General features: G+C 52.3%; 1 protein-coding gene across 3 annotated transcripts in view; it reads right to left on the reverse strand.

Annotated features, from left to right (window-relative positions):
- SLC38A8 (solute carrier family 38 member 8) overlaps positions 1-12,883 on the reverse strand; it is a 46,067-nt gene that overhangs the window by 15,891 nt on the left and 17,293 nt on the right. For all 3 annotated transcript variants that reach the window (XM_061386863.1, XM_061386860.1, XM_061386862.1), the window contains 3 exons: positions 6,507-6,648; positions 5,603-5,704; positions 2,149-2,206 (listed from right to left, as the gene is read on the reverse strand). In XM_061386863.1, coding sequence (XP_061242847.1) covers positions 2,149-2,206; positions 5,603-5,704; positions 6,507-6,648 — 302 coding nt within the window. The remainder of the gene's footprint in view (positions 1-2,148; positions 2,207-5,602; positions 5,705-6,506; positions 6,649-12,883) is intronic.

Consider the following 12,883-nt stretch of genomic DNA (forward strand, 5'->3'; position numbering starts at 1 on the left):
GCTGAAGCTGAAACTCCAATACTTTGGCCACCTCATGCGAAGAGCTGACTCATTGGAAAAGACTCTGATGCTGGGACGGATTGGGGGCAGGAGGAGAAGGGGACGACAGAGGATGAAATGGCTGGATGGCATCTCTGACTCAATGGACGTGAGTCTGAGTGAACTCCGGGAGTTGGTGATGGACAGGGAGGCCTGGTGTGCTGCGATTCATGGGGTCGCAAAGAGTAGGACACGACTGAGTGACTGGACTGACTGACTGATATATAAAACAGATAACCCACAAGGATCTACTCATAGCACAGACAACTCTACTCAATATTTTGTAACCTATAAAGGAAGAGAATCTGAAAAAGAACATACATACACATATATTCAGTTACCAGAATCATGGTGCTGTACACCTGAAACTAACATGATACCATAAATCAATCACGCCTCAGTTAAAACGAAACAAAGGAGAAGTATTACACGTGGCCAGGGTGGCTGGGAGCAAAGCCTCACCCCAACCCCTGCTCTCCACAAGCCCCTCTGATTCTGCACAGGCGGGAGGGGGCTCCCCATTGCTAAGTGTGTGGGGAAGGGTGTGGTTGAACTGAAGCAGGGACTCCCCACTTCCCTGCACAGCCCTGCCCTACCCCTCACCCTCCTCCCTTCCACCTTCCCCTACATCTAGTCCCCCCACCCCCAGATCCCTGACTCCACAAGCTGGATCCTAGCAGCCCCTTCCCTGGCCTCAGCAACTAGTCCTCAGCCCCACCCCCACCCCACATCCACATCTTTCTAACTCCCCATCTCTGCATCCCGTGTCCCTGGAAACTGCAGCCCAGGCCTCCGTTGCTAGGAGAATCAGATGAGGGAGCTGAGGCAAAGGTGAGGGGGGCACCCCCTCCAAGCATCTGGAAAGCGGCCCCCCTTCCCCTCCGCTGGCGCGAGCCTGCTACACCATATGGTGCTCGGGCAGCCAAGAGAGGGCTGGTTAAACTCCATCCAGACAGTTGACAGCAAAATCATCGCTTTACATCTTTCAAAATATTGGGTGTGTGGGACGAAACGTGAGAAATCCTGTAAGCGGCTTGCTAAGTTTCAGGAGCGATACAGCAACTCATTTATAAAAAAGAGAAATGGAAATGTTTCAGGATTTTTCTTCCCCCCAAGAAATGGTTCTCAGAGAAGACACAAGAAGAAGAACAGAAAGAGGAGCTGATGGATGGGTAAGTGGAGAAGACACTGGGGCTAGGAAGCTGAGACACCGTCAGTCTTGAGCCCCTCTGCCTTGAGAACATGCTTCTACATGGGGCGGTTTTGTTGTCAGTGTGGCGGGTAGGTGGTTGTCTTTAGGAGAGAGGCAAATCTTTCCAAAATAAGCAACGGAAAAAGGGGGTCAGCTGCCACCTGCGGGGAGACTGGGGAACCCCAAGAGAGACCAGAAGGCAGGGAGCAGAGCTCGACCCCCACTACAGCCATCTCCAGCCCCTCACCAAGCACCCACCTCACCCAGACCTTAGCAGCTCTCCAGCCTGGGACCCCTCCCCTCCGTGGATCTCCAGCGGAAGCATCTCCCTGCACCTGCCGCCTCCCACACATTCCTCAAGACTCCTCTTAGGCCTCAGCACCTAGCAGAGGGCATCTCTGAATCTGCCCCGCCGAGAGCTACATCGGAAGCACCCCCAACTAGATTCCACACACAGAAGCTCTTACTCCACGACATTCTGTCAAATTCTATATATCGTGCCCAGCAGCCGCCCCGCACACCTTCCTGCCCTTCTAGCCTGCAAGCCTCCAGCCCCTGCGGCAGAATCCACCTGCAGGAAGGCGGCTCCCGGCCCCCAGGCAGGGCGACACCGCCACCAGGACTTTCAAAGGAGGGCACAGGTCCTGGACCCCCACACTCAACCTCAGACCCAACAAACGGGCTGCTGCTGGTGCTGGCCAGTGGAGCCAGTTCCAAAGTTCAACTGAAATTCAGAGCTCGCTGAGCCCAGACGCCAACCCATATGCATGGTCCCCTAGAGACAGACTGGTTCATCCCAAAACACGTTCACAAACCTCCCTCCCCACGCCCAACAGGGAGGCAACTTGCCCCCAAGGGAACGGGCAGTCACCACAGCCTGCAAATGCCACCCTCCTCAACACAGATGCCAAGGTTACCTGAAATCCGAAACAGATGGTGGGGAAGACGCTAAATACAGAGGTCCAGGAGGAGGGACTGTAAAGAGATGAAAACAGGTGTTTGTTACAAAAAGTTAAACTCAAAACAACCTTCAACTTGAAGACGAGTTTTAAATAATACAAGCAAGCTGTAACGAAGTGTAACTCTAAGGTAGATTTTAATAACCACGTCCACTCCGGGGTTGAGGGGTGGCAGAAGCCGCATGTAAAGTGCTGCACTTTTAAGTACATCTGTGCTGACGTTTGACAACTTGACAGTCTCCATGCAGGCAGAATGTGGGCAGGACATGGCTAGGAGGAACTCCCAGCTTCCTTGGAGGCTGCCTGTCCCCAGTGCGGTTGGGGGCTGGGGGTGCGGGGGCAGGGCACAGGCAGAATCCAAACAGACCCCAAGAGGACAAGGACGGTTTGACCTCCGTCTAAGCGGCCTAAGAGAACTGACGGGTGCACAGGGCAGACTCTTAAGGTCAAACCCTCGCAGTGGCCCCCGACTGGTGGCCCTCCAGCTTTCTTTTCGAGCAGCTCCAGGTTCTGGCCTCCAGCAGATTTGGGGACACACAGTTGGGGGGGCATAAATAGCACTCACTATACAACCAGAGTTTCCTGGCTGTGCTAGAATAATGGCCCCCAAAGATGTCCCCATCCTAATCCTGGGAAGCTGGGAGTTTGTGACCTTATATCCTACAAGGGACTCTGCAGGTGTGATGAAGGTCAGGACTCTGAGATGGGAGATGACCCCGGATTATCTAGGCCCCATATATCATAAGGATCCTTGCCATCAGAGAACCTTCCCCAGCTGTGGTCAGAGGGAGCTGTGACTGCAGAAGCAAGATCAGAGAGACGGAACCTTGCTGGCTGTGAAGACTGTGGAGGGGCCACAAGCCAAGGAACGTGGGCACCCCTAGGAACCGGGAAAGGCCAGGAGACGGATTCTTGTCTAGACCTCCCGAAAGAACACAGCACTGCTGACCCTTTGAATTCAGCACAGCGAGACTCATTCTGGACTTTTGACATCAGAAGATAATAAGCTTGTATAGTTTTGAGCCACTGTGTTTGGCAGTAACTTGTTACAGCAGCCGCAGGGGGCTCGCCCAGTGGCATCTCCCTTCTGTGCTGTGTTTCCGGCTGACTCTTAACTCTGGATGCAGCCCAGGGAGCCCCCCAGCCAAGCCCCGCCTTCTCAGACCTTCCTCAAGACAGCACTGTCAGCAGACGGCCGGCTTCTCAGAGCCCACGCTTCTGCTGCTCCATCTGCCTGCCTGCATCCTCTGGGCCACGTGCACTGTCCCCTCCTGTTCCTGTGGTAGATGCCGTCCAAGCTCCAGCCCTGGAGGATGGACCTCCAGGGCACGAGACCCTCCCCTGGACTCAAGGCCGCAGGTCAGCAGTGGATCCGGGCCTTTCCTGCTCTGTTGGATTACCCCATCAGTGTACGGGTGTGTGGGGGCCACTGAGCCCCGCCTCCTGCCCATTCCTCTCCTCCCCTCCTCGGAAGACCTCTCTCCTGACCCCAATCCACCTGGGCCTCATCCCCACCTCCTGCCCTGACGAGTCTCAGCCACATCAAGACTGGCTTCTGAAAAAAAAAAAAAAAAGACTGGCCTCTGTGGCCAAATCCAGCACCAGGGCTCAGTCCCACGTGACCTAGGAGCAGTATTCGGTGGTGAACACCCTAAAATTCTTGAAATTTTGCTCACTGACCTCTGAGACTCAGAGGTCATCATCTGGGTGATAGATAGACCCATTCTGTCATCATCTGTCCTGGGTTTATAGTGACCATCCCCCCTCCAAATTTATATCCAGTGGGAATCTCAGAAAGAAATTTTATTTGGAAAAAGAGTCCTTGTAGACATAATTGGTTAAATTAAGACGAGGTCGTACTGGAGCAGGCTGGGAGTTGATCCAACAATTGGTGCCCTTAAGGGAAGAGAAAACACATACCCAGGGAGAGCCGTGTGAGGGTGGCGCTGAAGCTGGAGTGAAGCGCCTGCAGGCCAAGGAGCGCCAAAGAGCGCTGGCAGCTCAGGACCCTGAGGGGCAGGAAGGCCCCTCCCGGAGCCTCCTGAGGGAGCACAGCCCGACTGACACCCTCATACTCGGTTTCTAGCTTCCAGCACCAAGGGGAGGGATTTCTGCTGCTTTCAGCCTCCCAGTTTGTGGTAGAACAAGCAGCTCCAGGAGGCTAACAGTGCTCCCGACTCTCCATTCCTCTCCTGGGCCCCCAGGACCGGTGGAGGACCACTGGCTGTGACAATTTTCACACAGCCCTTGCATGCCACCTCTGGGCTGACATTTCTACTTCCAGCCATGGCCTCTCTGAACGCCAGTCTGACAGCTCCCTGATGTCTTTAGTGTCTCAAAGCCTTTCCCACCTAACATGTCCCCACCAAAACCCTCCCCCAGCCAGCTGCTCCTCCCCGTCCCACACAGTCCAGGAAACAGCATGGCCCTCGGTCCCCCTGCTCTAAGCTCAGAATCAACCTGGACTCTCCTCTCTCTCCTGTTCCACCTCTGATCTGTCCTCCAGGAGGGCCCACACAATTTGTGGGACCACGTGCAAAATGAACACGCCGGCCCTTGTTCAGCAGCCGTGAAGAATCTCAGGATGGTGACAGCAGGGTGTTAAACCAAGGGTGGGCCCTTCTGAGCCTGGGACCTGGGTGACGTCACAGGCCACAGGCCCCTGGAGCTGGCCTGCCACCAGATTTGATTTCAAGGCCCTGCTGTGATCAAAACCCTGAAATGGCTTCCATGCGAAATGGAAGTCCTCCCTGCAGCTCCGAATCCCTACAGGAGTCCTCACTTCTGGTGTCGCTCAGGTCTCTCGCGCCTCACTGGCCTCAGCGTCTTGCTGGCTGGTCCTGTTTCTTCCACGCTGTGGGGCACGTCTGCAACCGCCCAGGAGCACCGGCTGGCGGGCATGTGGTGCTTCCATGCCCCTCACCCTGTCCTCACTAGTGGCAGCTGAGTGGTTTTGAACAAGGAAAAGAGCTTTTGCTGAGCTCTACAGCATCAGCCCTGGGATTTCTTTGGAAGGAATGATGCTAAAGCTGAAACTCCAGTACTTTGGCCACCTCATGCGAAGAGTTGACTCATTGGAAAAGACTCTGATGCTGGGAGGGACTGAGGGCAAGAGGAGAAGGGGACGACAGAGGATGGCTGGATGGCATCACCGACTCGATGGACATGAGTTTGGGTGAACTCTGGGAATTGGTGATGGACAGGGAGGCCTGGTGTGCTGCGATTCATGGGGTTGCAGAGAGTCGGACACAACTGAGTGACTGATCTGATCTGATCCGACAGCATCAGAGACTTGAAGAACTTCAGGAGAAGAGCCAGGGCTCTGTGCAAACCATGGGGGGTTGGGAGGGGGGTGCAGGGAATTGGCCCTCGCCCCTCGCAGAAGCCCACGGAAGCCATCCCCCAGACTCACCTGGACTCCAGGCGGGGCTCACGGGCAAGGTCTTGGGGCCAGAGGTAGTACTGCGCCACGATGACCAGGGCCAGGTAGCAGGCGGCCAGGGTGCCTAGGATGCTAACACACGAGAGAGCACAGCGTCAGGGGGCGGCCGTGGTGAGGCAGCGCCTGGGGAGCCACACAGAGCGGGGTCTCGGTGTCAGCTCGGCCCACACTGGCAAGGGCTCAGGCAAGTTCTTCCTGTCTGGGCCCCAGTTATCTGTAGGATAGGGCAGCAGGAAGGGCGTTCCAGGCAGGGACACCCTCATGCCACGCAGTGGGACCTGCAAGGCTGTCAGCGCTACGGGTGCCCCATCTCTCCAGCAACAGCCACACAGCCCCTGGGATCCGGCATCTAAGCAGCCACGACACAGCGTGCAGAAGGACCAGCTGGAGAGGGCGGGGGGCGCCCGGGGGGCTCTGAGGTCCTACCCACTGTTTCTCTGCTCCACTTCTCTACACGACAGGGAAAGGTCGGTGGCACACTTGTGTGAAGATTTTTGCCAGACTTTATTTTTTCAAAAGTATATGTGGAGCCTCAGACTGTAAAATGAAAAGTGTGTGTGTGTGTGTGTGTGTGTGTGTGTGTGTGTGTCTCCGTGCCTGTGTATGTGTGTGTGGGTGCAGAAAAAGCTTGCGATCATTAAGTAACAAAATGGAGGCCCTGTTATTACAGGCAATTTTCTTTTCTGTTTATCTGTATTTTCTATCATGCCCACGAATGACTTTGGTAATTTAACATTTCTTTCCTCTTCTCCCAACGGGAAGAACCATGCTGGCAGCTCCCCTATCCCAGGCGGACAGAAACCACCCCCAAACGCCAGCCAAGGTGGGGACCCAGCCCCAGCCCTCGCCCCCAGGAGGGGTCTGCAGCCCATACCTTGTGTATTTCTGGAAGCCGATCTCCCGTGGCGCAGAGAGGGGCAGGATGACCAGCACGCAGAGCAGCGTCAGGGTGAAGCGCTGGTCAGTGTACCAGGGCTGCGGGACTGGCGGGGTGCTGGGCAGGATGAAGTCCCACACTGCGGAGAGCAAGGGAAGGAGAGGCAGTGAGCCCAGAGAGCCTGCCCCAGGGTGACCCCATTATTAGATGGCCCGAGTGGAGGGGGAGAATTAGGGCGGGGCTGAGCTAGCCGCTTCTGCTCCACACCACACAGGCTGCGGGCCCTTGGGGGTACCTGGCTGAGGGCTGGAGGGGCCTCAATGGCTGTGCTCACCCAGGGTGCCTGGTGGGGACACTTGGGCTCAGCACACCCACCTCCTCACCAGCAGACCCCCCAAAGGACTAGTCCTTAGCAGCTTGGGGCCCTGAGCCAAAGGAGGGAGGTGTTGTCCTCTTAAAGGCCAGGCCTGGAACTGGCACTGGCCCCTCTGCCATCCTCTGCCAGTCAAGCATCTCTGAGCCCACTCTGATTGGTGGGGGACACAGACCCCATCAACCTCTCAGGGAAAGGTATCCGAGAAACTGGGACCGGTTTATTCTGTCTGTCATAGGAAGACAGAGAATTGGGAGCTGATAGAAGGGGCCAGAAAGGTGGTGGAGGGGAGAGCCCAGGAGAGACACAAGGTGGCTTGAGGCCGGAAGCAGAGGGGGTGAGGTGGCCCCGCAGCGCACGGGGTGGGGGTGCCCAGAGCTGATCCTGGCCCACACGGGGTGCTGGTACTGCTGTAAAGGAACCCTTCTAGTTCTCCGCACTTGCTCAATAAAGACAGCGATCAAAAGAAATGACCACTTGACCAGGATGGTTTGTTTCTACTGGAGAGACACATGGACTATTTCCACATTGAGCTCACGGTACAGAGGCCCCCCCCTTCAGAGGAAGGTAGGCTCTTGTGGCCAGAGAGGCCAAGGGAATGAATGCACGCACCCAGAGGTGCACAGAGATCTCCACGAGTAACAGGCCCACACGGCCTGGGTTGGGGTGCAAGCTCTTCTTATCCATATGTATGGATTCCTGAAGCCAGGAGAGCCACCTCTGCCAACTAGGCCACCCAGCTCCTTCCTGAGCCCTCGCTTTCCAGGCCATTCACCATTATTTACGGTCATTTTCACTTGATGAATCCAATGACTCTGTAAAAGAGCCCTGACCTCCAATGATCCTTCAATCCAAGAAACCTGGTCTTGCCTTCAGAAAGACATTCCAACATATCGACCCAAGAAGCATAAAAGTGATGCGTCTTCGCACCAGTCGATATGCCCAGAGTAGGCTTGGCCTGTGTCCTCATCAACGCGATAATCCCTCCAGGGGATCCACCACCTGAGCCTGAAACCTTCCCCAAACGACAGATCCTAGGAATCCTTCTCAACCTCAAAATCTTACTCAACTCCACACTCCCTCAGATCCGCCTCAACACTGCACCCCTTCAGAATCCTTCTGAACGCAGAAGCCACCCACATCCTTCTCAACACAACAGCCCCTAGAATCCTTCTCACACAGTAGCCCTGAGGATCCGTCTAAGCCACAACACCTCAGAACCTTCCCAAAATGGCAGTCCCTCAGAATCCTTCCAAACACTGAAGGCCCTCAATATCTTTCTCAACAAGGCAATTCAGAATCCTCAACACAGCAGCTCTTCAAAATCATTTTCATCATAGCAGCCCTCAGAATCATCCTCAGCATCTCAGAATTCTTACCAACATGGCATGCTTCAGAATCATTCTTAGCAAAACAGTCCCTCAGACCCTTCCCAAAACAGCGGGCTCCCACAATCCTTCTCAACATGGAGCACCTCCAAACCGTACTCAACACAACACTACCTCAAATACTCTTCAACCCTGAACCCTCTCCGAATCCTTCTCAACATAGCAGCCCCTAAGATTCTTTTAAACAGAGGCCATCAGAATCTGTCTCATCATGCAGCTCTTCTGATGCTTCTTAAAGTGGCAGCCCCGAAGATACTTCTCAACACAAGAGCCCTCAGAATCCTTCTGACACAGCAGCCACTCAGAATTCTCAACACAGCAATCCCTAAAACCTTCTCAAAATGACAGCCCCTCAGAATCCATCTAAACACAGCAGCCCCTAAGAATCCTTCCCAACACAACAGGCCCTCAGATCCTTCTCAACTCATAATCCACACAGATACTCCTCAACACACCAGCACTTCAGAATTCTTACCAACATGGCATGCCTCAGAATTATTCTCAACACAAAAGGCCCTCAGGTGCTTCCCAACACAGCAGGTCCTCAGAATCTTTGTCAACATGGAGCACCTCAAAATCTTACTCAACATGACACTACCTCAGAATCTTCCTGAACACCACAGCCCCTCAGATTCTTGACAACACAAAAGCCTTCAGAATCCTTTTGACATGGCCACCATTCAGAATCGTTCCCAACACTGCAGCAGCTAAGATTCTTCCTAATCTGGTGGCACCTAATAGATGGGGAAACAGTGTCAGACTTTATTTTTTTGGGCTCCAAAATCACTGCAGATGGTGATTGCAGCCATGAAATTAAAAGATGCTTACTCCTTGGAAGGAAAGTTATGACCAACCTAGATAGCATATTCAAAAGCAGAGACATTACTTTGCCAACAAAGGTCCATCTAGTCAAGGCTATGGTTTTTCCAGTGGTCATGTATGGATGTGAGAGTTGGACTGTGAAGAAAGCTGAGTGCCAAAGAATTGATGCTTTTGAACTGTGGTGTTGGAGAAGACTCTTGAGAGTCCCTTGGACTGCAAGGAGATCCAACCAGTCCATCCTAAAGGAGATCAGTCCTGGGTGTTCTTTGGAAGGAATGATGCTGAAGCTGAAACTCCAATACTTTGGCCACCTCATGCCAAGAGTTAACTCATTGGAAAATACTCTGATGCTTGAAGGGATTGGGGGCAGGAGGAGAAGGGGACGACAGAGGATGAGATGGCTAGATGGCATCACTGACTTGATGGACATGAGTCTGAGTGAACTCTGGGAGTTGGTGATGGACAGGGAGGCCTGGTGTGCTACAATTCATGGGGTCGCAAAGAGTTGGACACAACTGAGCGACTGAACTGAACTGAATATTATTCTCAGCACTGAGGCTCTCACAATCTTTCTTACACAGCAGGCCTTGAGAATCCTTCCCAATACGGCAGCCCTTCAGGATCCTTCTCAACAGGACAACCACTCAGAATCTTCTCAACACAGCAGCTTCTGAGAATCCTCCAAAACTCGGCACCCCCCAAAATTCTTCTCAATATGGAGGCCCTCAGAATCCTTCCCAACACTACAGCACCTCAGAATCCTTCTGAACACAGAAGCCCACCAGATCCTTCTCAAAACCACAGCCTCTATAATTGTTCTCACATGGTAGCCCTCAGTTCAGTTCAGTTGCTCAGTCATGTCCAACTCTTTGTGACCCCATGAATTGCAGCACACCAGGCCTCCCTGTCCATCACCAACTCCCGGAGTCCACCCAAACCCATGTCCATTGTGTCGGTGATGCCATCCAACCATCTCATCCTCCGTCATCCCCTTCTCCTCCTGTCTTCAATCTTTCCCAGCATCAGGGTCTTTTCAAATGAGTCAGCTCTTTGCATCAGGTGGCCAAAGTATTGGAGTTTCAGCTTCAGCATCAGTCCTTCCAGTGAACACCCAGGACTGATTTCCCTTAGGATTGACTGGTTGGATCTCCTTGCAGTCCAAGGGACTCTCAAGAGTCTTCTCCAACACCACAGTTCAAAAGCATCAATTCTTTGGTGCTCAGCTTTCTTCACAGTCCAACTCTCACATCCATACATGACCACTGGAGAAACCATAGCTTTGACTAGACCTCAAGATCCATCTAAACCACAGCACCTCAGAACCTTGCCAACATGGCAGTCCCAGAGAATGCTTCCAAACACTGCAAACTCTCACTATCCTTCTCAACATGGCAGCCCCTCAAAATCATTTTTAACATGGCAGCACCTTTGAATCCTTCTGAACACAGCAGCCCTCAGATCCTTCTCAACATGGCAGCCAGTGAGAATCCTCTAAAGTACGGCAGCCCCAAGTTTCTTTTCAACACTGAGGCCTGTAGAATCCATGTGAACACTGTAGCCCCTTAGAATGCTTCCCTATACAACGGCACCTCAGAAGCCTTTTTAGGATGGCAGCACCACAAATCCTCCTCAACACAGGCTGCTTGTGCTTAGTCGTTCGGTCGTGTCTGACTCTTTGCGACCCTTTGGAGGCAGCCCACCAGGCTTCTCTGTCCTTGGGATTTTTCAGGCAGACACCGGGGTGGGTTGCCAATTCCTTCTCCACACAGTAGTCTCCCCAAACTATTCTCAACACAGTAGCCTTTCATATTCTCAACACAGCACCCTCAGAATCCTTCCAAACACTGAGGCCCTCAGAACACTTCTCAACAAGGTAGCGGCTCAGAATCCTCAACATGGCAGCCGCTCAATATCATTTTCAACATGACAGCCTCTCAAAATCTTCTGAACATAGCAGCCCTCCTATCCTTTTCCACACAGCAGCCCCTGAGAATCCTCCAAAGGATGGCAGCTTCTAAGATTCTTCTCAACATTTTGAGGCCCCCAGAATCCTTCTAAACACAGCAGCCACTCAGAATTCTTCTCAATAATGCAGCACTTCAGAATCCTCCTCAACAGGACAGGCAGGTACAATCCTTCTCAACTCGGCAGCCCCTCAGATCCTCCACAACAGAGCAGCTTCTGAGAATGCTGCTCAACACACATTCCTCAGGATATTTTGCAACTTGGCAGGCCATCAGAATCCTTCTTAATACAACACCCCTCAGATCCTTTCCCAATACAGCAGCTTTCATTAACATGGAAGCCCCTCAAAGTCCTTCTGAACACAGCAGCCCCTAAGAATCCTTCCTAACACATAGCAGCCCCTCAGATCATTCTCAACACATAATCCAGTCAGATCCTCCTCAACACAGCAGCACCTCAGAAGGCTTACCAACACAACATACCTCAGAATCATTGTCAACACAATAGCCACTCATATCCTTTCCACTGCAGCAGGCTCTCAGAATCGTTTACAACAGAGAGCACCTAAAATCTTACTCAACATGACACTACCTCAGAATCCTCCTCAATACAGCAGCCCATCAGATTCTTCACACCACAAAAGCCCTCAGAATCTTTTTGACATGGCAGCCTTTCAGAATCATTCTCACCACCACAGCTGCTAAGATTCTTCCCAACATGGCAGCCCCTAAAATTCTTCTCAATACTGAGGCCCTCAGAATCCTTCTGACAAAGCAACCCATGAGGAAGTCCTTCAGGATCCTTCTCAGTAGAACAGCCACTCGAAATCCTTCTCAACACCACATCTCCTCAGATCCTTCCCAATATGGCAGCCCACAGAATCCTTCCAAATACTACAGCCACTCAGTGTCCTTCTCAACAAATCAGCCCATCAGAATCTTCTCAACACAGCAGCTTCTGAGAATCCTCTAAAACACAGCAGCCCCTAAAAATTCTTCTCAACAGAGAGGCCCTCAGAATACTTCCCAATATTCTGAGGAATAACTCCTCAGAATCCTTCTCAACACAGCAGTCCTTCAGAACTCTTCCCAAACAGGTAGTTCCTCAGAATCCTTCCCATCACAGAAGCTCCTCAGAAACTACTCTATGCAGCAGTCCCTCACTTCCTTCCCTAGGAAGAGCCATCCAGAATCCTCAACACATCCACCTGTCAAATCATTTTCAACATGGCAGCACCTCAGATCCTTCCCAATGCTGTAGCCCTTCAGCAGCCTCTGAACACAGAAATCAAAACCATCAGAACATCTCTACATGGCAGCCCCTAACACTCTTCTCAACGTGGAGGCCCTCAGAATGCTTCCCAACACATAGCTCCTCATGAGCCTTTCCAATATGGCAACCCTCAGGATCCTTCCCAACACGCAGCCCCTCAAAATCATTTTCAACATGGCAGCCCCTCACAATCTCCCTTTTGAACAAAGCAGCTCCTCCTATCCTTCTCAACATGGCAGCCTGTGAGAATCCTCCAAAGTACAGCACCCACTAAGATTCTTTTTAACACTGCAGGCTCTCAGAACACTTCTTAACAATACAGCAGCTCAGAATCCTTCTTAAAAAAAAAAAAAGAATCCTTCTTAACATGCAGCCCCTCAAAATCATTTTCAACATGGCAGCATTTCAGAATCTTCTGAATACAGCAGTCCTCATATCCTTCTGAGAATTCTCTAAAGGATGGCAGCCTCTAAGATCCCTCTTAACACGGAGGCCCTCAGAATCCTTCTAAACATGGCGGCTCATTACAATCATTCTAAACATGGCAGAATCTC

Source organism: Bos javanicus, chromosome 18 (assembly GCF_032452875.1).
Source record: "Bos javanicus breed banteng chromosome 18, ARS-OSU_banteng_1.0, whole genome shotgun sequence".
In the NCBI taxonomy this organism is placed as follows: domain Eukaryota; kingdom Metazoa; phylum Chordata; class Mammalia; order Artiodactyla; family Bovidae; genus Bos; species Bos javanicus.